Genomic DNA, 27,936 nt, shown 5'->3' with positions numbered 1-27,936 from the left:
AATGGACATTAGACCAGTGGAAATCTGTGCTTTGGTCTGATGAGTCCAAATGTGAGATTTTTGATTCCACCTGCCGTGTCTTTGTGCGACGTAGAAAAAGTGAATGGATGGTGTCTACATGCATGGTTTCCACTGTGAAGCATAGGAGGAAGTGTGATGGTTCATGTTATTAAAAATCGAAGGCACACTGAACCAACATGGCCACCACAGCATCCTTCAGCAACATGTCATCCCATCCGATTTACATTTAATTGGACCATTATCTATTTTTCAATAAGGCAACGACCCCAAACAAATGTCCAACATGGTTTGACTTATTTTACTTTTTTTTTGTGTACTACATAATTCCATGTGTGTTCATTCATATATATATATATATATATATATATATATATATATATATATATATATATATATATATATATATATATATATATGTCTCTCTCTCTCTCTCTCTGAAAAATACTGAATATGGGTTCTCATAATCTGCCAGCCAACAAGCTATGATATTCTCAGATTTGGTACATCTACGTATAATCATAATTGTACAGTCCAACAGCCCTGCAAAAAAGCAAACATTTTCTTCTTGTTGACACCCTACTAGGTGTGTCTTCTGATCATTTCATTTTGAGGTACTTTTGTGTTGTAGTGAATGTATTCAATTGGAAAAGCTCTCATGGTTTGCCCAACCTCATTTACATATTTTAAATAAGGGACAGTTTAATACATACCTAATATAAACCTCTTGATATTATGCAACAACATGCCAGCAAGAAATATAATTAACACCTCTCTCATGCATTGACAATATGCAATATTAGCAATATAAAAGTGCCTCTAAGAGACTGGTTTTAGCAAGTCCAAGGTCAGTGTAACTAGGGCCAAAAGAAATAACCTCTGGACAATCAAAATTAGGCTGTGAGAAAAGCAAAGCAATACATGTACAGTGTTTCCAATTTGCAATACAGTGTTTCCTCTACATTCATTCAGCAGCGGTGGTCCGCCATTCTTAAATCCTAGCCGCTGCTCCTTCAACTGTCTTTCTTTCCTTTTTTTCTGTTATTGTCGCAAATACACCCATATGAAATACACCACCTTCACAGCAGAGTTCTGCACTGTGTCGGGCACTCGCGAGTAGTAAGGTAAACTACAGATAACTATCTTGAGCAGTATCTACTCTTTGATAAGTCGGGTTAATACAACGTTAATTACTCGCGAGAGTACGGCCTTGAAAGTGACGTCACGTCCAGCAGCCAGACAGAGAGCCAGACACCAGGTCAGAGAGTCAGAGGAGTGTCGTCGTGGAAAATAGGGCAGCGACTTACCGGAGAAAAGTTATAAGCTTAAGATAACTCATAATATATTTTACAAGTTAAATAGACATTCACAAAATATTGATGGCCAGCTAACGTTACGTAACATATCGGTAGCTTTAGTTAATTGGGCCCCGTGCCAACTCAGTGTCGCTAGTGAGTAAACTATTGATAGCATTAAGCTAATATCTTGTTATAAGAGTGCGTGGTTCCGTTGTGAGAGAGAGAGAGAGAGAGCGAGAGAGCAGCGTGTGTGTGTGTGTGTGTGTGTGTGTGTGTGCGCGAGAGAGAGAGAACGTGTGCTGGCCTATGGGAGTCGCAAACTGTCCAAAAATGAACAGAACTATTGCACCACACGGCGAGAGCTGCTAGCTGTAGTGGATTTCACATCACATTTCCGACAGTACCTCCTGGGGCGAGCCTTCATCGTTCGCACTGACCACAGCAGCCTTCGGTGGTTAACTAGAATGAAGGAGCCAGAGGGGCAGCTTTGCCAGGTGGCTTGAGAGACTCGGCGAGTACAACTTCGAGATCATCCATCACACCGGCCAGTTGCACAGCAATACGGATAGCCTCTCCAGAAGACCTTGCCGCCAGACCTGCCCATGCAAACTGCCGGACCCCTCCCTTCATCCAGTTAACATCAGTCATCAGGGGGTGCAGTGTGAGTTGGACTCTGGCATCAACCAGGTAATGCTGAGTCCAGTGGGGGTAGAGGGACATGCAACCCCCGTACTGGAGGGTCTAGTGGGAGTAGATGAAGCTTCGTCTGCTGACACTAACAACTTAAAGTGCCCAGAGCAAATTTACTTGACTAAGTCTAACGAAACTGAGTTGTTTGGCGGCTGGTACCCAGATGATCTGCGACAGGCCCAGGAAGCAGATCCAGACATCGCACCTGTCCTGATGTGGATAGAGGCAGGTGGAGATCGGCCCCCATGGGTTACAGTGTCACCCTACAGTCCAGCCACAAAAACATACTGGAGCCAGTGGAAGTGGCTTTACATCCGAGAAGGAATACTGGTCAGACATTTTTACTGCCTCAATGACACTCAGTTCTACCCACAAATTGTGCTGCCTCGTGTTTTCCAGCCTGATGTTATGAAACAGATGCATGAAGGGCAGGTCGGTGGACATTTTGGGGTAGAGCGCACCGTAGCGCGGCTACAAACTCGATACTTCTGGTACCGGATGGGAGAGGATGTTGCTCTCTGGTGCAGAACATGTACCAGCTGTGCCTCCAAAGCCAGGCCTCGGAAAACACCACAAGCCCCCATGGGCACGGTTCGGGTGGGAGCCCCCATGGAAAGGGTCGCCTTGGACATCAAGGGGCCACTGAACGAGACAGAATGCAATTACAGATATGTGTTAGTTATACAAGATTATTTCATCAAGTGGGTGGAAGCCTTTCCCCTGCCCAATGACCAGACTGTAACAGTGGCTGAAGTGCTGGCTTCAAAGTGGGTGTGTCATTATGGAGCACCACAGACGTTGCACAGTGACCAAGGCCGGAACTTCGAATCTGAAGTTTTCCAGAAAATGTGCACGTTGTTTGGTATTGAGAAAACGCATACTGCACCTTTCCGACCTCAGTCTGATGGCCAAGTTGAACGGTTCAGTGCCACATTGCAAAAGATCCTGGCCACAACAGCAGAGCGTTGCCACTGGGATTGGGACCTCATGATACCCTACGCTATCATGGCCTACAGAGCAACAAAGCACAGTGTAACTGGTTTTTCTCCCAACTTCATGATGTTTGGCAGGGAAGTGAGTGAGCCAGTTGACTTGGTAGCTGGCCTGCCTCCAGACCCTGGCACAACTCCCTCAGGCCCTGAGTATGTTCAGCATCTCAGAGAGCGCCTGGAGCTGGCACATCAAATAGTCAGAGAAGCTCTCGGGGAGTCAGTGCAACGTGGCAAGAGACACTATGACAAGAACTGCTGCCGCACACAATACCACGTCGGGGATGCTGTGTGGTATCTCATCAAAGGCACACGAAAAGTCAAGAACAAAGTCAGAAAATTCCTGCCGGCATATGAGGGACCATTTTTCATCCTGGGGCAGCTGGACGATCTGGTGTATCGCATCCAGAAAGGACCCAAGACCAAAGCTAAAGTGGTTCACCACAACCAGCTGAAGCCCTATCGCTGCCGGGATCCACTGGACAACATCTGGGCCATGCATCAGGCTCAGAGCTGGACACCAATGGAGGTGTCACCCCCAGCATTGAACACTGATCCTGTGGACCCTGTCATGGGTCTGTCCTAGCTGTTCTCGGATACAGATGCAGATGGAGCCTCCAGCTTCAGCTTATCCGATCCAGCATAGGATATTTCTGCAACTGCTGTTTCCCCCGCCTCCTACTTTCCTCAAATGGACTTTTCTGCTCCTGGAGAATCTCAGGATAGTGAGGGTGGTGTGGCGGAACAATTTCACCAGGGCCGCCATTGTTCTCAAAGGCCGAGCCGCAAGCGGAGACCACCGGTAAAGTTTGGTGAGTGGGTGGCTCATTGAGGTGAGAGTTCAGGGACTGTTTTCAGAGGTTATATGACAATATTGAAAAAACAAAAAAGAAAAAAAAGAGAGACAGCTGTTGTGGACTGTTTTGTTCATCAAAGTTCATTCCAGTTCATTTACATGTTCGTATACATATATATATATATATATATATATATATATATATATATATATATATATATATATATATATATATATATATATATATATAAAAATCTTGAAGAATAGCTGTTAATTGTCATAGGCTGTGACCCAAACCATATTTTGTTGAAGGTAATATTTTGAATTAGTACAGATATTCTCAGTTAATATGCTCCTTATTGCTAATTTCGAGCTCAAAGGAGTTATGGCCTGTATGATGGGTGTTATTGATGTCTTTAAAGATGATTTTGCTCCACTGGGAAAAAAAAATGCACACATAGGGAATGGACTGTTATCTCTTTACATTCTTGATAGAAGCTGCACTTTTGCTGTTGCCTCACTTGCAATGAACTGAACATCTATTGAATATACTGGACTCCTCGTAAATGGACTGGAAGTAAATGAGGACTGTTTATCTGTATGTATATTAATTCTGATGTATGTTACTGTGCTGGATTTGAATTCTGGCATAATCTCCATCCAGAGTGGGGGTAGTGTTATAAGAGTGCGTGGCTCCGTTGTGAGAGAGAGAGAGAGAGCGCGCGAGTTGTCCGAGCGACCCTGAATGCAGCGCGCGCGAGTGAAGACGGGAGCCAGTTAAGAAAAGAAGGGTAGCTTCTGGGCTAGTGAAAATGAAGAGTGTAGTCACAGTCTATCTGCAATAAAAGTCTGCAGTATTCTCAAACAAGGCCGGGTTCCCGTGTTTTTGCCTTCTACGACTGCTGGTAAAGTGAAGGGGGTTAACCCCGAAGTGAACGACAGTAACTTCGGCCCTGGAGAACTGACCTCCCCTGTGCTTTCTGACTACGGTCGGGCAGCGAAGCAGGAACGGTTAACAATCTACACACTATGATGTAACTGCTGACTGCGTTTTCAAATGAGCTCGTTCAATTTCTTTTAACATTCAGCCTTTAAAAAGCCATTTTCAACTGGCCATTCAATAAATAGGTTGAACAAGTAAAATCTCCAGTAAAGTGTCATTTGTTTACGCGTCACGGCTCCCGGAGAGCCTGCCGCCACTGCTGAAAAAAATCCTAGAGGAAACACTGTAATATCCCTAATTGCTGAATAAAAATACTTTTAGAAATACTCCATAATTTCATCACTTCAACGCGTGAGGTAAAATCAATCATCTTTTCTACTTGGTAAACAAACTGCACTATGGGGGGAATCCTTGTAATCCTTCTGTTAAAATAATGTGGCGTCTTGTGGAAAAACCCTGTTAAATCACATCAAGTCTTTTCTCTAAAGCTCCAGCAGAGGGAAACCCAAGGCCACGTATTGTTGAACAGGTGCATGGCAATTTCCTAGCAAGCAGTTATATTGAATAACCTGGTATCTGTTGCTTTGTCTCTTTAGCTGGCTGGAATATTTAATCAGGACACGGGTTTTCAAAATACTGCTTGGTTAGCAGTACCTCTCTGATATATCATTGTGTTAATGGAAATAACATTTTCTGTTGTTTGCTCATATGTACCATCACAACAGCTCGAAGTGATTCAAATAATTGCTGATGTGAATGAAAGGAAGTAGAAATCTCGCCTAGTGTCGAATCACTTATACACTGGCATGTCCTGTGCTATTTGCAGAGTGGAGCCCCGTGCCAAGCTTTGGTAGAGCAGACGTGGTAAATGAACGGCCTTGCTGATGGGGATGGCAACATTAATTGTACAGCGGGTTGTGGTCTGAGAACTGGGGCAGGCACCTGCTGCAGAAGTGGGTGAACATGAAGAATGCTGTCCTAGATTGCCCACCAGCTCACCTTAACCCAACCCGCCAAATTAATCAACTCTTCAGAGGCCATCCGGTTGTCTGGGGCAGGCATCCAAGGAGAAAGAGGAGCCCGTTTTGCGGTACAGGTCACACATACCTGTGGAAACCTCCTCCGTGTACGAGAACCAAAAAATAATACCACGCTGCAGTCGTGCTGAGGCACTGGGGCTTAGACTTGCCCTACAGGATGGAGTGGTAAGATGTAGTTTGTCTTCAGCCATCTGTCTCTTTGTCTCTGTATGTTCTCTCATGAGATGTGTTTTGAATGTGCTGGGGTTGAAACGCTGCTGAGGACGCTGATGTTTGATGAGGTGCGCTGAGACAGAAGGGGTTTAGAAGCTCCACAGGGAGCATAGATGACTAACTCACTACTCCTCCTAATCTAGGACAAGCACACCTAGACATCCGTCATGACTCTAATGTTTTACTCGTGTCGGGCCAAAAATATGTCCACTGAGGTTAGCCAAAGTGGGTCGCCCAACGGCTTTTTTTGGATCACAGAAAAAGAAATTGTGCCATCTAAACGATCGCTGTCTTCTAAAACCCACCCTGGACGGCAAAAAGCCTTCCCCACCAGTTTATTTTTACAAGTATCAAACTGGGTCAATGACGCCACAGAATATGACAAAACCCAATTTCAACAGTGTTTAAAAGCTTCAACTGACAGAGTAGTAATGCATGAAATCCTTTTCCAAAACATTTTATTGGTCTTATAGAAAATAAAGTAAGCTGTATCAACAAACATACAATATATACATCAATAACTTAGACACCTCAGAGAATCACGTTTAAATCCACAGTTGTTACTGTATATATGAATACATAGTACTTATCTACAGATTGCAAAAAGTACAATAATTTAATTTATAAATAGTTACAATTAACTATTGTCTGTTTTCATACAAAGTACTGCAATATTTTATTACAACCCATACAGAAAAAATAACAAAACAGGTTATTAACTTTGTATTACTCGCTTTAGTCAGATTTGTATACCTTTGAAACACAGACCCACTCCATAGAGTAAGAAGGAAAAACCTGCACAGTCAACCGTTTACAAAGCATAATTTCATGAAAAAAGCCAATGTCTTGAGAGCTACTAAATACAACTGCCATTCAAGTGCTGTTATTTATCCTCTCTTACATGTTGCTTGTAAAAAACAAAACAAAAACAAAACACACAAGAAAAAGCCATAACCAATTAAAACTTCAATTAAATCTGCAGAACAAATTACAGTGTTAAGATCAATTTCAAATACACACTCGACACAAGATGAGAACAGAAATGCTGTGGATGATGCTACAGCAAATGACGAGCATTAATGACTGGTGTAGCAGCAGAGAAACCTCAGTTGTACAAAAACACACATACATACACACACACATACCGACACACACACAAACGGGTATACCAACAAAAAAAAAAATAACATATTGCAAGTGGCCCTTGTGACAGAATATAATGTAACATCCACTTAGTGCACAAACATCTATATATTAGCAATATCTTTGTCGATATCCAAGTTCAATTTATGGATCAGCTAATTTAAGACCAGAGTAACTGAGTAAGGCTTGAGTGCAACGGTCCCGTGATTCCTTTAAAACACTGCTCACTATCACGTTAGCTACTATAAACAAGGGCCAATTGCTCTTCCATGAAATGATGCAAAATGTGAGGGAAAAATAAAAACACATTTTACCAAAAAAAAAAAAAACCCCTACAAAACAGCAAGAATTATAAATAACAGACCATAGTAACTTTGACAATATTGATTACTCGTACGTCTACTCTTTCACACCTTTCCACTGAGTTGCATATTAAGGGTCACTTTTTCACAATGGTCATTAATACCTACTGTAGCTACATACTATACACCTGTATGTGTGAGAAAGAGAGTCATCATCTCTAGAGGAGATTGAGAGATTGGTCAACAGTGCCACTCGAACACCTTAAAGACACTTGACACGAAAAAGATTCACTCCACAAGACTGCCACAGCAATAAGGACGCCAACATCAATACTGGGCTATGTCAAGAGTCAGATATATATTTTCCCACAGTTACCCCAGTCAATGCAGATAGCTAAGCATGTTGACAAAGTGAGGATAGGATACTTGCACACAGACACTATAACCAGCACCCAGATCTCTGGCATAGAGTTTTTGCTGAGACGTAGTTTTGAGAGTGACTGCTGATTAACACCTCCCCCGACAATATAAGATGTTCTGACCAGCAGGAGAGTGAGATCTGGATGAAGTGCATTCTGTTAATGTCATTACACAACTACTTTCACCTTGAGGTGCAGAGCTGCTTCAGTGTTAAATTCCTTTTAGAGGACCAGGAGAGTGATGCAACACTTGGCACAGAAGGAGCACTGCTGGCAGCTGTTGTTGATTGTAATTCTACGTGGTCATGCTGTGTCTCTTTCTAAGTGTGGATTGAAGCCCTTTATGACATGCTTATTATTAAAAAAGAGAACAAAAAAAAACTGAGCTGCCATCCCTGCCTCCTTGCTTCTCACCTGGAATGGTTTGTTCATTTTTAGCAACCTGTTTTGTCCTGAGCAAAACAAGCAGGAGCTTAGTGCATACAAACCCTTCCGCTTTTTCTGAAGACTGGTAGTTAATTTCACAACAGTGGTGTACCTTCTGAAGTTTAATAATGCAATCTTATTGTTATATCATGAGAAACTGCAAGGTCTGTCAACATTTGGAGAAAAAAAACACATCCACAGGTAAACTGTAAAACAGTTTTTTCATTTAGTCTGGCAAAAGATAATTTTTATGGGTTATTCACTCTATCCCTGCAATCTAATTTACACCAAGTAAGCAGCTGGAATGAATATGATAATTAAATCTAACCAGTAATGAAGTCATTTACTTTCAGGTTACAGGGGGATGTATTTGGAGGGCATCCAGCACCAGGTGCAACCATTACTCAGTATCGCTTTAAGCTTCAAAAGTCTTTTGAATTAATGTTCACTAATGCCATTTCACCAAATTACATGGCTCAATGTGGTAAACTCTTAATGACAATATGATTCGTAACTAACACCAAGGAAGCGGAGGATATCACAGATGCCAATACGCACAAAGACAACTGACCTTGTTTACACCATCTAGTTTAGCTCTACAGATTTGTTTTAAATAGCACAGCATTGACATCTATACAGTGAACGACACTGCCAACTTGTCACTTACACATCACATCACGCGCTACCCCACAGTACGCGCCTAGTCACTAGAAAAAGCTATCAGACTTCAATAGTAAGCCACTTTCGGTACAATTGCAAAAAGATGTCACAGGATTTTTTTTTTTTATTTTTTCTTTTTCTGTATTTCTATAAACAATGGAAGGTAATCTACCTAGTAATAAAAACCAAGAACTCAACATTAGACAAAGTTTTCTACACCTTAACAATTCAAACAGTAAAGCTTGTGTAAAGATTTTCTTTTGGAAATATCTGACGGCCCTGTCAACAAGTAATTACAAAAAATGCAATATATATATCTTTTAAACAAAAACAACAAATTTTCTCTATGAGCAAAAATTATGTTTCAAAATGTTTGTGGATTTCACGGTCCCCACAAAAGATGAGGATATTACTGTAATAACATTCAGGTTTTCAGATATTGTAGAAGAATCTTGTCATATCAGAATGGCACTCAGCTCTGGAACAACATCGTTAAGAACTGCTGATCACTTTTATAGTTTCCACTTAACCATAAATATGCAAGACCTCTTTGTATCTTCAGTGCATACATATATTATTGCATCTACTAGTCATATTGATGATGACAAGTTCACTGAAGCCTGTCACAAATGCATAAACAGAAATTAATGCTACATGTAGGAGCATTATTTCATGCTTATATTCTTGACAGACAACCAACAAAATCACAAATTGGAGTAATTTACTAGTTTTGGGTTAGTCAGGTTGTTTTAAAGACACCTGTAACATTAAGACCAAGAGTTAGTGACCATTTGTCATTTCTCATAAATTAAGTCAGTGCATAATAACAAGCAAAGGGACTTATAGTGGAATTTGTGCTGGCTCTTTCTACTGTCTGTATTGTGGAATGGGCAAGGAATAAACTGTGTAATTTATTATTTTATTAGTTGTGATCACCTGGGAGACTCTATAAAATGCCAATTCTTAGGACGGAAAAGACTTAAGATCCCAGTCTTGAAGAAACATATATTAAATACATCATCTTATCAAAAGCAACAAGCAAACAGCAGTCTGGATTTGATGTCCTCCAATACAGTCTTGTTGAATATTTGTAAGCAAAGTTCACTTTTTTAAACGTTTCAGTATCACTAATTCAAAATCACCCCCACACAACCACGCACAATACATCAGTTGACAAGTATGTAGTGCTGAATCATACTATGAGGGTAAATTCGGGAAGCATATTGTTAGTGTTGGGGCCAAGAGTAAAATTGAGAACTTACACAGGTAATCCTGCACCATGTTACAATGCACTGACTAGTCTTGAAAATCTTCCTCCTGACCTCTCTGCTACTACGACCTAGCCTCCGTTTTGGATTTGACGATGGTGATAACGCTGGTGGCAGCTACTTTACCAGGAATGAGGGGGCCTATGACAGACGCCATAGGTCCCCTTGCTGAGGTGACGGGGTTGCGGGCCACAGTCCTGGCAAAGCTCTGCAGGGCCTCATACTTTGAACGCAGGGCGTCCAGCTCCACCTTCATGCTGGCATTCTCTGTGGCCAGCTTGTCCACTTCCTGCTGTAGCTGAGCCTTTTGTTTTTCCAGCTCCTCTTTTTGGGTAACACGCTTCACCCGGCAGCTTGCAGCATAGCCCCGGTTCTTTAGAGTACGCCGTCGCTGCTTCAGCTGCAGTATTTCTTCCTTCGTCAGCCCTCGCAAATGCTGGTTCAGTTCTCGCACTGACATGGTCACCAGCTCATCATCTGTTAGGCTGGTGCCATTTTCCCCAGGCTCCCGCTTCACCTGCATATGGGGATTAGTTAGTGCATTATATTAACATTTAACATTAGCTAACAGTAGGGCTGCAACTAACAAATATTTTCATTGTCAATTAATCTGTCGATAATTTTTTCCAAATAATCAATTAGTTGCTTGGTCTACAAAATGTCAAAAATGGTGAAAAATGTTGGTTAGTGTTCCCAAAAGAGGATGTCCTCAAATGTCTTATTTCGCCATTGCCCAAAGATATTCAGGTTGTTGTCAAAGAGGAGGAAAGTAACCAGAAAATATTAAAATTTAACAAGCTAAAATCACAGAATTTAGATTATTTTCCTTGAAAAAATGCTCAACCCAACTAATTAATTATCAAAATATTTCATGACTAATTCAATAAATAAATAATAAATAGTTGACAACTAATCGAACAACTGTTGCAGCTCTATTGAAAAATGAATGTCGTCACACGAGCTTTTTACCTTTAAGGCCTTGTTTCCCTTATTTGTGGTAGTCATGCCACGAAAGCAGCGTCCACCTGCACTGATGGTTTGTCTGTGGAAAGAAAAGTCACCAGTAATAAATGAAACAATAGTGTCAGAAAAAAAAACAAAACTAGAGTCTCTGCCAAAATAAATACTTCTAAAAAAAAATACAAAGAATGTCTTTTCTGGCAAAAATCTCAGCATGACTAAGTCCCTTAAATACAAAGTAGGTCAAGGACTTCAGACTTCCTCTGTGATGCCAAATCTGCCAACAAGTGCTACCTGGACTACTACTGCATCTGTCACTACAGACAAATAACTTGTTGCTGTGCATTTCCACCAACATAGGTCAGGTTAAGCAGGACGAGGGCATGCAATTTAGTGTGAAGTGCTTTTAAGATCCCTCACTTGAATTCTGCATTGCATTTCAACAGTACTGTGGCAAGTCTCAAGGATGATGACATTTAATTGGCTGGCAGCAATTCACAACAATTTCTTGGAAAACAAACTCACAAGAAGTCATGCCTGTTTAGCACAGCTTCTCAGAGTCAGGCCTCAGCCTTTATACTGTACATCCTCCCTCAAGTAAGATACATTCACAAAGGGACACATGGCAGCCTCTCAGCTACTGTACAGGCTATCTAGTCTAGACAGTCACACCTGTCTGGATTTGGCCAGAGTCCAACTATAAACCCTTAAATCAATGAAAAGGGGATGTTCTGTAACTACTGCAGAGCCTCAGCTACCATCCAGAATAACCGGGCGGCACTGCAGTTTATTCTGTCATGTCAGTACTGAGGGAACACCAAGACAGGCTGTATGGGCGAGAAATCTAGCCTATTGGTGTTAAGACAGACAGAAGGTCGGGTGCCTTCCACCGTGTGAGCTCTGTCACAGGATAAGCACGCACGCACACATGCACGCGCACACGCACACACACACCTACACACACACACACACACACCTACACACACACACACACACACCTACACACACACACACACACACACACACACACACACCTACACACACACACACACACACACCTACACACACACACACACACACACACACACACACACACACACACCTACACACACACACACACACACACACACACACACACACACACAGCTGTGCCCCTGGGTGCTTTACATCACACAGTAAATGCTGTGTCAGCGACACAGGCACCCACCACAGTCAGCCCAGCCAGCACATTTCCTCGGTAAGCTGATTTACACAGCCCAGCAGTGTGTGTTTGTACTGAGCACATAAACAAAAGCATGTTGGCACCTACAACTTTTTAAACATCAAAACAGGAAACAAAGCATGCCTGAAAAGAATCCGAAAAAGATCTACTGTCAGTGTGTGCATGAGTTTATAGCTCCCCCGGCCATTAGGGTTGTCATCAGGTATGATGAGTGCAGAGAAGCTCAGCCAAGGAACAAAAGAAAAATAGATGAGTCGTAGCTCTGAAGTGCACTAAGATGGTCAGGATATCTCCATGGCAACAAAAGGGTGTTACAGGTGGACTGGTCACCTGAGCCAAACAGGGAGAGACAGACGCTTGTTAAAAATGACCTGAATACGACACTATCACACAGGCTGGGGACATAACATGAGGTCAGTTTGTGACTTGAATCCTTGATGCTTTCACTTCAAAAGTCCTCTGGCTCCTCATAAAACAGCAATGTTTCTCTGTGCTGCACATGCACATAAAAAAATAAATAACTAAAAAAACTAAAAAAAAAAAACCTTCCATGTTCTGCAGAGGACTTTTCAAATGTGATACTTTCATCCCTGATGGGCTGGCTATGAATAGCTGTTTGATAGTAACACCTACCTTTCACTGGCCTTTGTGGTGACTCATTTCCAGTAAGCATTTGGACCACAGATGCAAAACATAATGGGATAATGGTCTGCCTGATGATGCACAGATAATGGACAAATAGACAGGAAAGTACTACATTAATAGCTACTGGGAGGAGAGCAGAAAAAAATGCTGCATCTTCCAAATTTCACATTAAGCCTATCATTTTCCCCTCAGCTGCCTAGACCCAACATTGTTCAAAAACCAGTTGGAATCTTGAAAATGCAAAGAGATGGCACATTGTCCAGGTTGAGGAGGCGTATTCTGTCACACAGCTGTGTAGGGTAACATGGTAGGCATGGCTTGGCACACTGAAAGCTCACCATATGACACTGTGGAAAGACAGCGCCCAGGCTGCAAGCCTCCAGCACAGGCTGCTGCCAACAGACGGCTACCAATGACAGGGCATGGCAGAACAACACAGACAAGGTCCAATGCACAGCTGCTCCCTTCTACTACCAGGCATGTCATACCTCACAGAGACAAAGAGGCATGCTTACACAAACGCACAGAGATGCAAAGGAAAAGGAAAGGTACTCCTTTAATTTTCAATAAGAATTTCAGGAAATTTCAGACTTGCTGCACTGATTTGATTGTAACAGGCTGCTCTTATATTTGACAAATTCACACTAAAACAGTTATACCTGAGAACTGTAGACAGCAACATCTTCTATTACCTCATATTAATAATTTCATGTCTTTTGTGTGTGTCTAGCCAAAGGAGCAGGAAGCAAAAACTCACTAGCTTGGAGCACAGGGGCATTGGAGGTAGGGAGCAAGTGCAGGGACACAGACGTATTTTGTAGATGCTTGCTGAATTTTTATGAATCGCCTGGAAGAACGCTGACAAATCAGAGCTGATTGCTTGTGGAGGAGAGACATCACACCCACAGGAAATAGAAAACGCTGAGTGTGGTCACCCAGAGAAAGGGAATAGTGAGAGACGGACAGAGAAAGAGAGAGGGAAAGAAAGGGTGAGATGAAAAGGGAGAGAGAGAGAGAGAGAGAGCAAATAGCCTTGTATAAAATGCACGGTCAACACATTTAGAGGAGCATGAGTAGAACAGGTTGAGAGAAAAAAATACTGATCTCAGCAAGGACCAAAACCAAGGTGCCAATTAGGAAGTTGTGAAGTTGAACTAACACAATGAGAGCAAGCCAGCCAACCTTCAAACACTGTCTTTGTTCATCTAAATCTATAGAGGGCAGCTCGCAAAGGTAGGGTTGGCTCAGGTTGATACTCAAAGGGGAGAAAAAACTCTGGTTACATAAATGCTGATGTGACATGATAGGTCCAGCCCTGAGCCTGTGGCATGCTTTAATGATCTCGTCCCCTCCACGGGATCTCTCCAGGGGGGATGCCAAGGATGGACACCATTAGCTAGGGGACTCTTTGTTGAGGGGGAATCGAGGCTACAGCTTCCACGCACTGCGTCTCCCTGATGAATATTTATCACTGTCGTTCACAGCCTAAGGTGGGGGTGGGAGACGGGGCGGGGGTGGGAGGCTGAATAAAGATGCTCAGGAGGTGATTCTTCAAGGATGCATCCAAGGCTCTTCCATCAATGACTGTCTCAAAATGGCGGTGGGCTGGTGGGGGCAGGGAGGGGGTGGGCTTGGATTTCTGGTACTGGAGGTGGCACGCATGGTGGTTTGGGGCTGCAGGGAGGGCCAGCTCCACTTGACAGCAGTGTAACAAGATTATCAGGGCCATAAGAGCAAACAAAAACCCAAGCAACCTGCCTTGGAATCCACATTACGACAGCGCCTGCTCTCTGAATACTAAACATGGCTGGGAAGGACTAACAGGGTACTGGGTTTGCTGAGACAGGACAGTGGATTGCATATCATGTAACTAATTACATGCACACATGTATCCACACAGAGACAGATTACCAAAACCACACAAGCACATATAAATTTAACTTGTCACGATCAATTCTTGAAAAGAAATGTCCGAGCACTTGGCACTGGCAGATTGCTAATGAAGTGAATAAAACTAGACAGTGGAGGTGCATGCTGATGAAAGACTGTTTTCAGGAAAACACAGACAGTGTCCAACAATGGCAACTCAGTTCTGTGAAACTAACAGCTGAATATCATCTCACACCAAACAATACATTTGAACAATTTTCACTCCAGGAAGACACACAATGTGACTCATTTCGCTCGTATGTCCAATTTAAATTTCTTTCCACTGCTATGACCATTCCAGACTTGTAAATAAGGTTTATATGGTTTGAACAACAAGAGACACTAGAACTTTATCCCATATACTAGGCCTTAGGCAATAGAATGTTTAGTACCGTTTTCAGCTCACTGTCTTCGCAAAACCTGTGATTAACTTGACACAATAGAAGACAGCTAGATGTGAAGTCAGTATGATCACCTATTGAGTTTCCCTGATCAATAATGTATAAGACTTGTAGCCTCTTGCTCTATTGTCAAGGACTTTCCAGAGGAAACAGAATGATAACCACAAAGATACTGAAAAGCACTTGATAAAAATATTTGCAAGGAGAATAGAAGAAAAAATAAGTGTCAGGCTCATCTCATGTTTTGGCTCATTAATTTCTACACTGTGCTTATTTGTTGTCTTGTCCCTTTGCTCTTCGAGAGTTGAGATGCTTTATGCCGTAAGCCAACAATTTCACTCCGGTTAGCATAAACAGCTATTCACAACACTTCATGACTGATCAGAGCTACTACTTTTAGTCCCTCCATTCTAATTCAGAGTTGAGTTCAGATCATTCCTGCCGTCAGCTGAGCTAAGTCAATTCAAGCAATCAAGCTGCATGTGCCAGGCACCATTTACCCGCAAATTAAAAATCAGTCCCCTCTGATAGCTTTGGAGGAAATACTGGAAGAGCGGTGTAAACTTGAGTATCGAGAAAACAGTGTGTGAGTGTGTATGTAAGAGAAAGGTACGACGGGAAGAGGGGAGGGAAGCTATTAACTACTAAGTATTCAGAGCGTGAAATAAGAGTGACAAAAAGAAGGAGAGAGAAAATCATCCAGCAGTTTTCAGAGGGAAATGTGATATGCTTGTAGTAGAGGGGAAATCCTATGCAAGTCTTTTTGGCCAGTGAAGACTCTAAGCAATGCTAAAATAGCAATTAACTAAAATTTTATATCCGCCTTTTGAAAGGACTGACCCCTAGAATGAAGAATCCTGAATATGACCCTTACTTAAAAATGCTATGACCAACATTGATATAAACCAGCAAGGGTAAACAAAGTGTCGAAATTACATATGGTAATGTTTTAAACAAAGATTTATCAACTCTTGTTTTGGAATTTTTCTTTTTCCACAAGTTGAAGATTTTTTTTTTTTAAATGACTGAATTATTTATATTAAAAGCAGTGAAATATTGCAAGGATATTTCTGATTAGCCTCTTAGCTCAATTATTAGCTCATAGGCCAGACCCAGCAGCTTTGGTAGCGGACATGTTTTGAATTTTACAAAGCATTGCATTTTAACTAGGACCAAGACTAATGTTCTACAATATATTTCAAATCACTGCCACCAAATACAAATAGAAAAAAGACAAGTGTAGTCTTTTAGGATTAAGATAAAATGGCTTCAGGGTAGTAATTGTCTACTCAGATGTGTGGTTATTTTGTTCCTTATGTTTGTAAAAAAATATATATAAATAACAAGACAAGATATTTGCCAGTATTTTTTTCTATCTAATATCAAGTTCAGAAGTATTTTTGTCTGTAAGGAGACAAACATTAGCTGAAGAAAGTAGATATCATTAAATACAGAGATATACTGTGACTTTAAGTAGGTCCGTGGTAATAAGAGGGAAAAAAGTCATATGCAGAAGCTCGTAGGTTATACCATGAAGAAAAGCATGTGGCACATTTATGTCTGGATTTTGCATCCAGTTCATGTCTTTTAAAGTGAAAACATGAATCACTGCCCTCAAGGGATTTTCTCTTTTCTGAAGTCACTGATAACGTGAGGCTTATTTAAAGGGACTCGGGTTAGACCAGTTTGCATTAACCAATGTTTCAATACATACAGAATCTATGTCCATACTCAGTAGCTGCTATTTACTCTCAGAGCTGCTCTGTTAGTACAAGCAATAGGACAGAAGAAGAGACTTCATTGGCCTTCCACAATATCTGCCTGGAGGACTTGATTAAACAGGAAGAGAATAGCTCTTGATACTTCAGCCCAGCACTGGCAGAGGAAGTAAGGGTTGCAGGCAACCCACATACTGGCAAAATATCTACAAGCTTTACTACAATGACTGCATACATATTAAATGCATATTGCACTGACCTAACAACACTATAACATAACCTTTGCAGCACATGGGCTAAATAGAGCCGTTCAATACATTTCAATGGATTTAAAGTGAAATAACTCACACTGTTAAAATTTAAGATGGATTCTCTTCAATTGAAATACCCCTCTCTAATAAACCCACCAAACAAACAGAGCTCAAAAGCATCATTGCATTAAAAAAATAAAGAAAGCAAACGCAGCATCTTAGTTTTCTTGTGGAGGGCTTTGAAGGGCTATAAAATGATTTATATATAACAAAGATGCAAATTTCTTTTAATGACACTGCTACTGCTCTGTTCAAATTATATATATATATATATATATATACACACACGCACGCACGCACGCACGCACGCACGCACGCACGCACGCACGCACGCACGCACGCACGCACGCACGCACGCACGCACGCACGCACGCACACACGCACACACGCACACACACACACACACACACACACACACTCTTCTTACATTTAACCCTCCTCTCTGTTCTTCACATATTTTAACTTGTACGAAAGCTTAAGGTGCTGGGATGACTATAATTGAAATAGTTAAAGATGATTTTTAAGACTATTATCACAAGTTTGATTCCCAAAGCATCCACTGTGTCCACAGATGAGTGGAAATTTTCCTTCTCAAGCAAGACACAGAACCCTATGCTTACTTAGAGGAAAAAAAATATTATCAAATAAATAACTAATTGTTACATTCAGCAACAGAGACTGCCCTGGAACAGCTTGTATTTATCTTACACTTCTCAATTTGGGTTTTTAAACTGAGCATTTTTTGTATGAATTCATGAAATTGTAATTTTGTCTTCTTGTATCAGTTAAAGGACACTGCTGCCTACAGCAAGTAACAAAACATATGAATACTTAATCCAACTGCATATACAGCATTTTACATTTATTTTTGTAAAGTATAATGGGATTTTAAAAAGAATATGTTGAGTCTTTTAAGAATCAATGCAGGTAGTACTAAAGGCAGTGTAATGGTCTCCCTGAGATAGTTTCCAATGTGGGTTAAACACAAGGTCCTACTGTCTTTAACCTCCTTAGAAAATGCTATACACATGGAGCCCCAACCATACACTCCCTACACTCTTTAAAATACAAGGAAACTGGCCCAGAGTGATTCATTAGTTTCATTTTGAGTTAGCCTCTTACACAAGTATGGCTATGGTTAAATCACTTCTTTTTAATGTCACTTTACTACTGATGTGCCCCACACACAAATTAGCCAAGATAAAAGTAGGTTACATGAAAAACAGCAGCCAGTGAATGGCTCTATGCTCATTTTCACCATGTTCTGTCCAATATCAGCTAATCTATATTATGAACAAACAGAGGCCTGTAATGAACACACCAAGTCTAGCTCAACTTCCAAACAGAAATTCATCAAACACAGTTGCTTCTCTGTCTGGATGAAAGTATTACTTTGAGAAGTGGAGCAGGCATATCGCAATGCTAAGCAATCATAATCCGCACTGCACTTGCAAGCGGTTTCATCACCAACATTCCCTCCCTATTGCAAAAAAGGGGGAAAAAATATATTGATCTTTTTCTCCTTCCTTCCAGGCATTCCCATTTCCCTGTGCAGCTTAAGCAGCACTTTTGTGGACAAATCCCACATTTGTGTTCCTTTCTCGAGGCTATTAATTGTCCTGAATAGGCGTAACTGCTCCCAAGGCACAGCTGTGTTGGCCATACAAAGGTGTTGGTGGCCAGACTGTACTCTATGCTATGTAAAGTCTTGCCTTGTGTTTCATCAACCTCGCATATCCTCTTCCACCCTCCATTGCCTGCCCATTCTGAGCAATGCCACTGGGTATGAGTTGTGCACTCAGTTCACTTCTATGGGATCCTGCCTTATTTTATCTTCGCTACCTCAATGAAAGAGGTGATAAATCTAAAAGCTGATCTCTACCACTCCCTGCCTCCATCCACACACCACTGCCAGCCCCATCGGGCTCTTATATGGACCATCATCTGTTCTTGTTACCTGCAGAGAAAGGCAGAGATGGGCATTACGCTTTATTGCAAAGCCGAGCTTCTGATGCAGGGCTGGCCTGTCTGCTAAACACACTTCAATGCCCTGCTCGCATGAACAGAGATGATGAAATAAGTTGGATATCTGAGCAAGAATGGGCAACTTCTATCTGTTTAGCCCTGCCTATATGTGCTCAACAGTTTCCAAGGTGACTTTTCAAATTGCACAGAGACTCTCCATGGATAATTCATTACCTGCGCCCTCCATAAGTGTGCACTCTAATAGGCAGCAAATTTCATCATGTCACACATAGGGAAACAAGAGCATCTGCCAACCCAAAATACAAGAAAGTAAGTGTTGCACAGCATTAAATAATGCTGGTGATCTATACCATTTAGCATACTGTTCAGCAACAAAACTAAAATGCATTTACAGCATGTCATATTTACTAAAAAATACTTGTTTCCTTGACCAGAAATCTATTTCAAATACTACCTAAATGAGGTGTTGTTTTTAACTTCACATACATCCCATAATTACACGTGACCCAATTTAAACATCCACTCATCACAGGACTATTTTCTAACAACACATGCATAATATGTGCTTATCATGCATTTTTAAAATGGATTTGACATCGCAGTTGACACCTAAGCACTTAGTCTAAATGTGCTCGCACCGTTTGTTGATGTACATCATGACAGCACTGCAATAAAATGCACATTCTCAGCTGAATGTAGATGAGGCTATTGATAAATGCATGATGGTCATCACTTGATGCTCATGGCTTGATGACTGACTTGCACGAAAGATCAGCACCATTTCGATCCATCCCACCCCCCTCCCCTCATAACGGCGGCTTGGTGATAAACATCGACCCTTATCCACCGTACAGACCTTTGTCCGGCGGTGCCATATTTCGGGGTGGATTTTGAGAACGTCTAAATACATCATTGTGATGATTCAGCATGATAAAAAAAAATAACGCTACTTGTTTGGTGGCTCTGGTAATAAAACAATACTGTGGTTAACTGCTTGGCTGTGACATTAAAGCCAAGGACGGCGGGTTTGATCTCCTATTGTTACAATTTAACTAGTGGTTAAATGATTTGTCACTTCAGGTGAAGCAATTCAACACGAAACGCTGGTTTTTGGAAGCATTTCGTGGAAGATGTAATCCATGCATGCATAAAATCTGCACAAAAGGACAACACGGTGCTCACTGAACAATCACACTGACAGAAATGCCAAGAGAGAATATTGAAACCAACCTGATCTCGCTAAACCGCTGGCTCGGCTTGCGCTTGCTCCTGTTCACAGCGAGGTGATGAAGCAGCAGGTTTGAACAGCGAGAAGCGCATGAGTTGACAAACCACCCCGACGCGCGGTGACACTGGACACAAGACGTCTTGGCAAACTATTTCTACCGCAGACGTAGCCCGCACAGGTTACACGGTTTTCACATTCCGCGACTCCGTCTCCAACCTCTCAACGCCTGCTTGTGAAAGTGGCAAACAACTCCCCGCCTACAAAACAAGCAAGTGAGGAAATCCCCGTGCTCAGCCTTCCTACTACACTGTTCCAACACAGCACCGAGCCGTTCCTCAAACTGGATAGAAGGAGGAACTACACGCGAAGTGCCTCATATGAAATGCGAATAACACGTCTTACTCACAGCTCGTTCATGTGTACAAAAGATTAGCTGCCATCTCACTAGTGGGAGCCACGGCTGTTGTCAAGTTGCAGCCACTACCACCGAGCATTTCAGGTGGAAACTTTCAAAATAAACCCCTCACTTGTGAGAACAAGCGTACTGACAGGTTGAGTGATGCGGACACTTTAGTTTGAAACCCTTATCTGGTAGAAAACACGAGAGCTTGACGAGACGCTAGCTATGCTAACCTAATAAGCTAGCTTGTCAGCGGCACGGCGGAGGCATGCACACTCAGCATAACACCGACTCTGTTTGGACCCACCTGACTTTAAAAATGACGCTCTCTAAAGTTGTATCCGTCAAAGTCCTCTTATGGAGCCCTCATACAGGACAGCAAATATTTAGAGGCACAGCTGAATTTCGGTGTCGGTGACAAGCGGCGGCAGCGCTTCCAAACGCCAGCTCGTGTTCTCCTTGTTGATTCTTTTCTCTTGTATAGAAGCCAGACGTCATTGTGTTTGGTCACGTGTCTTCATTCATGAAAGATTTTCCTCACACGAAAAAAAACACGTTTTAACCAAAAATACACCTCCTGTTGTAACACTGCATCTGGTAATAACTACGAGGCGACTTGAAATCATTTCTGAAAGGATTTACTGTGTCTAAATAACTCTTGGTAATGCCCATACAGGCACAAATAAATCACAAACAAGCAATGTTTTCTTTTTTTACATTTAATATTAAAAGATTATGCAAAAAAAATCCTTGCATCATGAAATGTTGCATTTATAGAATTTCAGAAATATTTTCAGTAAACTGTTAAAATATAATTTTGGCATGCATTACACAAGTGGACTGTAATGCCACCTCCAGAAAAACAGTGAAAAGTCTGTGCTGGGCTTACTGCTTCATTGCATGCAACTCCCATCATAAAACAGCAACAGAAAAAATAATTGGAAAGGAATACTAATAACAGGTATGGACTTCAAAGTTTACTAAATGACCAGGACGACACACTACCTTAAATGGGAATTACAAATACAGAGCACTGCCTGGTGAAGGAAAAAAAAAGTAATTTTTCATACTGTTGTCCTTTACCCAAATCTCATTCAGAATTTTGTGATTTTTTTATTTTGTAGGAGGTGCTTGACAGTATTATCTTATGTACTTGTCGGCTATCTACCAGTAGTGGTTTGTTTACAATATATACTGCATCATCAGTGATGTGACAAATCACCATAAAGTTGTCAGTTTCTCTACCTGATAAACAAAACAAAACAAAACAAAAAACAATCAGGTCTTCTTGTCCCTGGGGTTTCTGCTGTTGAAGATACTGATCCCATGAGATCTGACTCCAACAGCTTCTGCAGTGACTCCTGGCTGCTGTAGCACTTTGTCCAGAGTTGTCTTCTTTATGGCAGCGGGAGAGATCTTCTCCTGGTCAGCCAAAAACTGAAGTTCCCTTTCAAAAGAAGAGCAGAAACACAAAGATATTTACAACAGAGTATAACTTACTCACACACACACACACACACACACACACACACACACACACACACACACACACACACACATAGACACACACATAGACACACACAGACGCATGCATAATGTAGTAGTGTAATAATAATAATTGTAACAATAGGTACTTAACAACCCAAGAACCACAAACCCTCATTGCAAAATTATTTGCATATAGCTCCATCTGGTGCCTGATTTATAAACTTAAAAAAAGCAAACATATTTTACCCTCTGACCATTTAAGCAAAACAATTTACCTAAAAGCATTTCTAATGTATCCCAATGACAGGGAATATGATTTGTTTGTTTGTCTCACATCTTACTTGTCCACCTACCTTGTGCGAACACAAGAGGCTTCTACAGCATTGATAAGAAGGCTGCGGAAGCCACCACTCTCCATGACATGTAGGGCGTGTATGGTGGCGCCACCTGGTGAGCACACATTGTCCTTGAGCTGCCCAGGGTGTTGCTCCGAGTCTAGCAACATCCGAGCAGCCCCCTTTGAAGAAACACAAAGGAACAGCCACTAATTATGTCATATTAAGTACACCCTGTATTTGTACTTTCATCAAAATACTGAATATTCAGACTTAGTTCAGTACCAGCCAAGACAGGCATTAGGGTTTGTTTATTTATTTGCAGTGGCACATTAATCAACAATGGAATGAAAGTGTGCCAGATCATGTCAAGACTGAGACTACTTTTTGTTTGCAGTTGCTTGATGGAATGCTAAAATGGTCCTGTCTGAAATTTTAGGCACATTTTCAGAAAAGCAATACAATACAATAAAAAGTCTACATTTAAACTATTTAAAACAGAAACAAACGTACACACACAAACACACACACACACACACGATACTTGCTTCAAATAAAATGGTCCTACCAAGAGGGCTTGGGCTCCGAGGCGCACCGCCAGTCTCCTCGGCAGGCCCATTTTTACTCCACCATCAGCAAGAGCATCTACTGCTGTGAACGCCTGCAAGGCCACAATAATCACAATTATGATGATTGAAAGAGGGCAGTAATCCAAAGGACACATTTTTTGCAATTGCTAGAGGCAAGTCAGGAATGACAAACACACTAGACACTGTTAAATAGAAGTGACTCACATAAGCAGGGCCACTGCCACTCAGGCCTGTGACAGCATCAATCAGGTCCTCTTCCACTTCAGTGCAGTAGCCGACACTGGCCATCAGCTGTTCAAGAAGCTTTCCATCCTCCACCTCCGCATGGGTGCCTGTGGCGTAGACGGTGGCTCCTTCACGCACCACCACTGGAGTGTTAGTCATGCAACGCATTACCTTAGGAGCGGTGCGATACTGCTGCAGTTTCTGTGAGGGATAACAATACACTAATTAATGAACCATGCTGAGACTACAGACAAAATTGAGATGAAACAATCACTAACATATATCACTTTAAAGGACAGGTTCACATCGTTTTTCATGCTTGTCTAACATCATGTGGGGATAAAAACATTATGAAGGTTCTTTTATTACTGTAATCATTCCTCTTAATGTGTCCCCAATGCAAGTGATGGGGAAGAAAATCCACAATCACCATTCTGTGCAAAAAAACCCAAAGACTTTATCAATTTTAACCCCTTCCATGCTGGAGGGCCCTCAATTATCGGGCTGTATTTGGTATAAAAACTGATGCCATTTTTCAAATGTTGTCAAGTGTTGCACACTCACTGAAGAGGCCGCCTAGTGCTTTTCTGACAAAAATCAATGTAGCATTTCTTCTGCTTCCTTTCTGTTGCATTAAATCTGGTAGTTACATTTGAGTTGTTGGAAGAGGTTAAAAAACATCAGTATTTACTGACTAGATGTTATGACTGTTATTTAGTCTGTAATTTATAGTTTTAATTTGGCAGAAGTAAACACAAATTACTGCTTGAGTTTTTAAAATCTCACTCAGACCTAGGAGTAATGACAAATAGACTTTTTTTTATTAAAAAATTTTACCAAATGTGTCTTATCCTTGGAGCTCAATGTCGTACATTTTGGCCTTAAAGTTTTGCTGTTGTTTGAGACTGAATTCGTTTTTTGTTTATTTGTTATTGTTCAAGTAAAAATTGCAAAAACAGAACAGCGCTTTATGGATTAAATCATGCCAGTATATCCAAAAGTTACGTCTTTTTGGTACAAAATTCACTCTGTTTCTCCTACACTGCCAATCACGAAACATAAAAATAAAGATTTTGCAATTTTTAGAAGGATGAATGGTTACAGAAAGCAAAAACAGTTTTTAAATGTACACATGGGCATGTGAATAGTGCTTTAACATAGTTTTGAGAAAACATAGTCATGAAATATAAAGCATTTTTAAAAAAATCCACTATATGTCTTTAAATATTGACTTTTATCGGGGGTTTCAAGTTCAAGCAGTTAACCTATGTTGTAACGTGACTGTTTTGATGTCATCATGGATTTTCCTAGTGTTGTGTTAAACTACAGTTTAATTAATATGCCATGCTGGTTTCAAAGGCAGAACTATAGTTAGGTGTGTCAGGTTGTTTTTTTTTCTTTTTTTTGTAGTTCTAAAGTGAACAAACAATGGATTCATTCACTTACAGAGTAGTACTGATTAATTAATTTAAGACATTTTGTTGCCAGCAGAAACCAATGTTTTCACTCTGTTCAAACAATAAGTCTTATTCAAGGTTTTATTACAAGACTGTAACAATTGGGCAGATGGTAGGAAAAAGACCTTTAAATTTGTTTAAATTTGCCCATTCATTTTTATTACTGTTATCATCCAACCATGATCAATGAGTAAAATACACAGCCACAACTGACCTTCTCTATGGAGCTGATGGTGACACCTGCAGCACAGGACACGATAAGGTGACGGGCTTCAATATCTGGTCCAATCTCATCAAGCACAAAGGGAATGATGTGGGGCTTCACAGCCAGGAAGAGAACATCACTTCTGCTCACTGTCTCTTTGTTGCTTGTAGTGAGGTTCACACCCAGTTTCTGTACAAGTGCCATTTGTTCTATTACTTTTTTCCGAACAGAAAGATACATGAATTTCTATATATAGGCCTTCCTCCTCAGCCCCCAAAGTGAAAAAAATAATTCTGAATTACCCTGAATCCAAAATGGAACACAGGATTAATAAACATGACCAATCGTCTACACACCCGTAGTTGATGTATAGTGGGGAGATCTGTGTCTGGAGAACTGGCTGTGATTCTGTGGGTGGCAATCACGCCTTGACAGGGGGAAAAAATGTCCAGAAATCATTTCAGTTCATTTCACTGATTGCAGTCTACATACATCAACAATAGAGGTCAAATCTAATTAGGGCACAATGTGAATAGAATGATTCAAAACTCACCTGCAGCTGTAAAGCCTCTCACCAGAGCATGGGCCAGCTGGCCTGCTCCTATAAAACCCACACTCATCTTATCTGTAAATTACAGAGCTGAAAACGTTAATTTCACGTATGTACAGTTTATGTTAGCAATGACAGGTTATTTTCTAACTGTGGAACACTATGTCCGCACACAGGGAGTAGTAAACAAACTCTTACTTCCTTATTCACCGAAGCAGCTGGTATTTCTGAATACATGAGCCATATTTTTAAACCGTCATATTATTTACAGAGAAAAACACTTACGAAATAACAGAAGAATCTCAAACTTGACGGACTGACTAACCAACAGCCACAAGTGTACTTGAATTTACAACGCTGTCAACGTGGCTCAGATGTCTCGCGCTGGACTGTACCTGTGGAGAATTTGACTTGACAGGCGAGCCGGCCAATGAACTTGCGCGTTTATCCACCACGTGACATTTTTGACCAATCACCAGCGGTAATTACTTTAACGTCCGGGCGGGCGCTGTACAGCTCTGTTGCATCAGTTTGTGCAGCGGGGAAGAGAAACAGTTTGGGGTGCCGGTGTTATACTACCACCTGCCGGCGAAAAGTTTGAAAAGCAGATAATTTGAGGACGGAGAAAGAGTAAGTTTTTTTTTTCCTGACTCCGACAGGCTATACGAGTCCTAACTCATTAAACCCAAAAGCCTCCATTTAGCGACTCTTCATCTAGTTTATTCATGTTACCCTACTGGATCTGACATCAGCAGGTACCAGCCCATGTTGACTATGGTTATATAGTGTAAGGTTTAAGAAAGGAATTTAGTAAAGAAAAATGTTTTTTTCTAACACTTTACAAATAACTGCAATTAAATTGATGTATCATACAGGTGGGTGACAAATTAAAGGAAAAACCTGAAACTTTGGCCACCATGTTTAAATATTTCCTGGCATATTTTAAGTCCACTTGTCCCCTTAGCTGCAAATCATCACAAAGTTGTGATGAAACATTTCTGTCGTAGTGAGAACTGCTTTCCAGAATGACAACACCTCCAACCACTGAACGAGGGGTCACTGAATAGTTTTGATGAGTATGACAGTGATTCTTTGGTCTTCAGTCTCTAGCTCTCAACCCATTTAAATACACAATCTCCCCAACAGACATGGGCTCCACCACCATCACCAAGATGTCAAATGAGGAAATATCTTTTCAAAGAATGGTGCTCCAATAGAATGGAGATCCTCCTTGAATTTTGCTTTCATCTAGAAAAATCTATCCATATCTGCAAAACTTGTATGCATGCATGTATGTATGTGCACTACCAGGGGTGGACTGGGGCAAAAAAATCAGCCCTGGCAATTTTGGGCCAGACCGGCCTACAACATTATAGGTTGACTGAATCAAGCACTAATTTTTGAATGCATGGACAAAAACTGACAGAAAGGTTGGATTTTCAGAACAAAAATTCAAAAACATCCTTACTTTACTTTCTTAGAGTCCTATACAGACTTGTTGACAAGTTGGAGAAAAAAATGCAATCCAGTAGAGCAGGGGTATTCAACTAAAATTCAGAGGTCCAGTCAGAGAAAATCTATTAAAGCAAAGGTCCAGAGCATCATAATTAGTGCGATATATGTTGGTGTAACCTAGTAGTTTTATTAGCGTCTGCATGTAATCAATAATTGACCATCAAATCAAATAAATTCATCCATCCATTATCTATACACCGCTTAATCCTCACTAGGGTCGCGCGGGGGGGGGGGGGGGGGGGGGGGGGGGGGGGGGGGGCTGGAGCCTATCCCAGCTGACTCGGGCGAAGGCAGGGGACACCCTAGACAGGTCGCCAGTCTGTCGCAGGGCTACATATACAGACAAACAAGCACTCACACATTCACACCTACGGGCAATTTAGAGTAATCAATTAACCTCAGCATATTTTTGGACTGTGGGAGGAAGCCGGAGTACCCGGAGAAAACCCACGCATGCACAGGGAGAACATGCAAACTCCATGCAGAAAGATCCCGGGAAAGCCGGGACGCGAACCAGGGATCTTCTCGCTGCAAGGCGAAAGTGCTAACCACTACGCCACTGTGCA

General features: G+C 41.4%; 2 protein-coding genes across 5 annotated transcripts; both read right to left on the bottom strand.

Moving 5' to 3' along the window:
- Positions 1-6,428: 6,428 nt before the first annotated feature.
- LOC111579419 (transcription factor MafG) lies at positions 6,429-21,474 on the bottom strand. Of its 3 annotated transcripts, none has more exons than XM_023286703.3 (3): positions 21,313-21,474; positions 11,175-11,247; positions 6,429-10,722 (listed from the first exon to the last, which is right to left on the bottom strand). In XM_023286703.3, exons 2-3 carry the CDS (start codon positions 11,208-11,210, stop codon positions 10,270-10,272), a joined length of 489 nt encoding a protein of 162 aa, XP_023142471.1. In that variant the 5' UTR covers positions 11,211-11,247; positions 21,313-21,474; the 3' UTR covers positions 6,429-10,269. The 3 variants fall into 3 exon arrangements, with proteins under 3 accessions (XP_023142471.1, XP_023142470.1, XP_023142473.1); XM_023286702.3 differs by lacking the exon at positions 21,313-21,474 and adding an exon at positions 21,012-21,202; XM_023286705.3 differs by lacking the exon at positions 21,313-21,474 and adding an exon at positions 20,608-21,005.
- Positions 21,475-21,708: 234 nt separating this feature from the next.
- pycr1a (pyrroline-5-carboxylate reductase 1a) lies at positions 21,709-26,281 on the bottom strand. 2 transcript variants are annotated; one of them, XM_023286700.3, is made up of 8 exons: positions 26,141-26,281; positions 25,859-25,930; positions 25,662-25,732; positions 25,315-25,494; positions 23,623-23,844; positions 23,397-23,489; positions 22,847-23,010; positions 21,709-22,452 (listed from the first exon to the last, which is right to left on the bottom strand). In XM_023286700.3, exons 2-8 carry the CDS (start codon positions 25,923-25,925, stop codon positions 22,284-22,286), a joined length of 966 nt encoding a protein of 321 aa, XP_023142468.1. In that variant the 5' UTR covers positions 25,926-25,930; positions 26,141-26,281; the 3' UTR covers positions 21,709-22,283. The 2 variants fall into 2 exon arrangements, with proteins under 2 accessions (XP_023142468.1, XP_023142469.1); XM_023286701.3 differs by having other exon boundaries at positions 26,054-26,190.
- Positions 26,282-27,936: the final 1,655 nt, after the last annotated feature.

This window comes from Amphiprion ocellaris, chromosome 19, assembly GCF_022539595.1.
Source record: "Amphiprion ocellaris isolate individual 3 ecotype Okinawa chromosome 19, ASM2253959v1, whole genome shotgun sequence".
Classification (NCBI taxonomy): Eukaryota; Metazoa; Chordata; class Actinopteri; family Pomacentridae; genus Amphiprion; species Amphiprion ocellaris.
Note: the sequence above shows the minus strand (reverse complement) of the source record. Positions and strands in the feature narration are given on the sequence as shown.